The 3,955-nt window shown below is 33.1% G+C and overlaps 1 protein-coding gene across 2 annotated transcripts in view; it reads right to left on the bottom strand.

Annotated features, from left to right (window-relative positions):
* Window positions 1-3,955, bottom strand: part of SERPINI2 (serpin family I member 2) — a 35,687-nt gene extending 31,732 nt beyond the window's left edge. Inside the window, exons 1-2 of one of the 2 annotated variants that reach the window (XM_032836046.1) lie at window positions 3,811-3,955; window positions 1,394-1,648 (exon numbers count right to left, since the gene is read on the bottom strand). In XM_032836046.1, coding sequence (XP_032691937.1) covers window positions 1,394-1,640 — 247 coding nt within the window. In that variant the 5' untranslated portion in view covers window positions 1,641-1,648; window positions 3,811-3,955. Of the gene's footprint in view, window positions 1-1,393; window positions 1,745-3,810 lie in introns of those variants that run through there. The other variant, XM_032836048.1, reaches the window with a different exon arrangement.

The following is a 3,955-nucleotide window of genomic DNA, read 5'->3' on the forward strand; positions in this document are numbered from 1 at the left end:
TATATATATATATATATATATATATATATATATATATATATATATATTATTTATTTTACAAGTAGGCAGAGAGGCAGGCAGAGAGAGAGAGAGGAGGAAGCGGGCTACCTACCTGCTGAGCAGAGAGCCCGACACGGGACCCGATCTCAGGACACCGAGACCACGACCCGAGCCGAAGGTAGAGGCTGCAACCCACTGAGCCACCCAGGCGCCCCAACAACTACCCTTTTAAAACAGGATGACAGTGCTAAAGCTTCTATACAGTATCTCAGACCTTCAGGGGACTCTGCAACAACAACCCTTCATACTCAAAAGGCCTCAGATAGGTTATCTGAGTGCTTTTTAAAAGACGTTTCCTAGGGGCTCCTGAGTGGCTCAGTGGGTTAAGCCTCTGCCTTCTCTGCTCAGCAGGGAGCCTGCTTCCCCCCTATCTGTGAGATCTCTATCTCTCTCAAAGATTTAGGGCACCTGGGTGGCTCAGTCAGCTAAGCATTTGCTTTCAGTTCTGGTTATGGTACCAGGGTCCTGGTATACAGGACCTCGTCTGGGAAGCCTGCTTCTCCCTCTCCCTCTGCTTGCAGCTCCCCCTGCTTGTGCTCTCTCTTTCTCTCTCTCTCTCTGTCAAATAAATAAATAAAATCTTTAAAAATAATAATAATAAAATAAAAAAGATTTGCTTTAAAAACTATTAACCAAACAAGCTTTTAAAATGTATATCTACATTACTGCTTTTTCTTGGTCTCAATCAGGTGAAAAAGTTGAATTTTAGTTATAAAACTAATTTTTAAAAGCTAATAAAATAATGAGAGATCCACACAAAGATTTCTGGGTGAGGATGTTCACTGCAGCATTTTTATAAGAGAAATATAGGAAACTACCTAATAATGAGAGGTTAAGTAAGTAACAATATTTCCATAAGAGGCAATAAAATGCAACAACTAAAAATTATATTCTCAAGCTGATATGAGAAAATCATCACAACATAGTGAGAGTGGAAGAATAAACAAATATACATACATACCTAGACACACGCATGCACACACAACATAAGTCTCAATTAAAACTGGCTGAAACAGGACAGAAAAAAATATACTGGTATACTCACAGTTTCATATCTATATAAAAATATCTGTATTAAAAGAAATAAAAAATAAAAAATAAATAAAAAATAAAAAATAAAAAAAATCTGTATTAAAAATAGTACATTCTTCTAGTAACATTTTCATTAGAAAGCAATTAAAATGAATATTTTTAAAAATTTTCCATTTTATTATAAGTTCACATTTTTGAATATTTTCCATGTATTTCAATTCTGGGACCCTGAACTTCTAATTGGCAAAATAAATTTGGGCACATCTTATCCAGTATAAATAATCATATGCAAGAATCTCACCAGCTGAGGTTTCCTGAAGTTTTAAAGTTTGTCTTATCTGCTGTTGTGCTTTTCCTTTTGCTCCCAGTTGTACCATCCCAAGACCCAATGTTGTTCCAAGAGGGGAAAATATAATGTTGTTCTCGTGAGATAAAGAAATAGCTTGATAAAGGTCCACTGCAAATTCGATATTTCTTTGAGCCAATGGTCTTGAGGCTTGACTTCCAGAAAAAATCAATAGGAGACTCCACAACAAGATCTTACACATTTTGACCTCTGTGCATTAATTAAAACATCATTAGTTTTCAAAATAATCAGAATTTACCTTAGTAAGTTCCAACAGAAAACTTTTTACCTATTAGAACAGACTATTGTAAGATGATTCTCATGCCAGTTTTCAGATGAAGGATCATCTTTTAGGAGAAATAAGGCCTGTGCTAATGGCATTTTTATATTCCTTCAAGAACTAGATCAAAATACAAAGCAGTCATCTAAAATCAAAGAAGTTATAATTCTGGAAACTATCAATAAGCAATACTATCTCTAAATAGCTATATGATACTTTTTCCTATTTTTCCCAGGATTTTAAATGGGATCAACTCTAACTCTTTATCAAGGGAATTCTCTGTCCACTCTACTCTAAAACTGTTTGTAGATCAAAAGAGAAATAGAATAAAAAATGAAGACACTCTAGTGTGGTTTTAAACCTATAATACTAGAAAGTTAACACATTTTAAATCAGTTTGAGTAATCTGGCAAAGTCTTTGCAGTAGGAATTTTCACACTTTACACAATCTCACTTCTGGAGAGCAAAATACCCCAAAATCCACAGTGCACTTTTTTCAAAGTGAGGAAAAACAAACTTGGGAAAACCATAAAGAAACACAATTACCATCAAATACAACTGATATAACAATAAGAAAAGAAGAAAGCAATTAAAAAAAAATCAAAGAATAATTTGAAACTTAACACATACAAAAAAGGTGTAATTGAAAACTTTGTACAATTTACAATACTAATGACACCTCATTAAAGTGTTCTCCACTAAAAATGCAGGAAATTCAGCCATCTGACTACATCTTGAGAATGAGTTTCATGATATTACCACAAACTTCATGAAATACTGACTCTGAAATCCTTATAAATTTTAGTGACACTACTTTTACCTTACAAAAAACACATCTTAGTATCCTTTAGTAACTCCTAGTTTAATAGGTTACTAGGAAATAATGTTCATTGGGGATAAAGATAAAAGCCTCCAGAACAATGTATTGTTAGCCTTAAAAAATGAAGAACTATATTTCTAAAGTGTTTTATAGACCATTACGAGGGTCATCATGACCCATAAATGGGTCATGTTAAGAGTCACTATTACATATAAAGATTACTAATAGTCAACTATTCTCTAAAACTAAGATATAGAATCATTAGCCAGCTAATATTTGTAGTTAAGCTCTGTTTGCTTAGATACACAACTTGAAAAGGAAAAAGACCTCAAAATGCAATTTAAAAAAGCACATGTTGGGGCACCTGAGTGGCTCAGTGTGTTAAAGCCTCTGCCTTCGGCTCAGGTCATGATCCCAGGGTCCTGGGATTGAGCCCCACATTGGGCTCTCTGCTCAGTGGGGAGCCTGCTTCCCCCTCTCTCTCTGCCTACTTGTGATCTCTGTCCGTCAAATAAATAAATAAAATCTTTAAAAAAAATAGATGTATATTTTCAAGCAAGTGTTTTATTGGAGGATTAAATTAGTACATAAGGTTGTGAACTGTTGTGCAACAATAGGAAAAGCCAGTAAGAGAAGCTTTATGTCCAAAATACATTTCTGTGTATCATTTTCTAATATATTATTGAATATATTAGAAATCTCAGAAGATTTCTGATTAAAAATATCAATTTGTAGAAATAAAAGTAGTCAAAATGTTATTTGTACTTTTAAGTCACCAAGTGGCAATTCATTAGGCACATCTTCATGTATTTGGTTTGTGTCAGAATAATAATAAATAATATTATGAAAGATACAATTTTCCCTTATAATATAATCTGAGGGATATCCTCTTATTATTAATAATAATCTTAATAACTAAAATTAATATTATTTGAGCATCTAATTCTCCCAGAAAATTTCTACACAAAGTTGACAGCAAAAAATTGTCTTAAAAATTCACTTACCTCATTGGGTTTTGAATCATATTTCATTAGAAAGCATGAAGTACTTGGGAACCAAACAACATGATGAATAGTCCTATAAGAATTTGGCCTTCAAATTTACAATGACATCATTTAAAGAGAATAAAAGTGATGTGTTAATTTGATAAATTTAAATATTATCTGTATCAAAGTGAATTGAAGTACCATTTCCTTACTCAGTTAAACACTCGTGATCAGTATTATTGCATATGTACTTCATTCAAAAGCTATTTAATTTTAAGGTACTTACCCCAAATTGGCTTCTGATTATTCACTGTAGTGTTATAACTGAAATGTGACTGCTGGGAAACACTAGTACATAAAATACCTGATCAGTCAAGGCCAAGTTTATTTATCTTGAACACTGTATGATTAATTCCTTTAAACCCAAAGCA

This window comes from Lontra canadensis, unplaced genomic scaffold (genome assembly GCF_010015895.1).
Source record: "Lontra canadensis isolate GAN:19392208 unplaced genomic scaffold, GSC_riverotter_1.0 scaffold90, whole genome shotgun sequence".
Lineage (NCBI taxonomy): Eukaryota > Metazoa > Chordata > Mammalia > Carnivora > Mustelidae > Lontra > Lontra canadensis.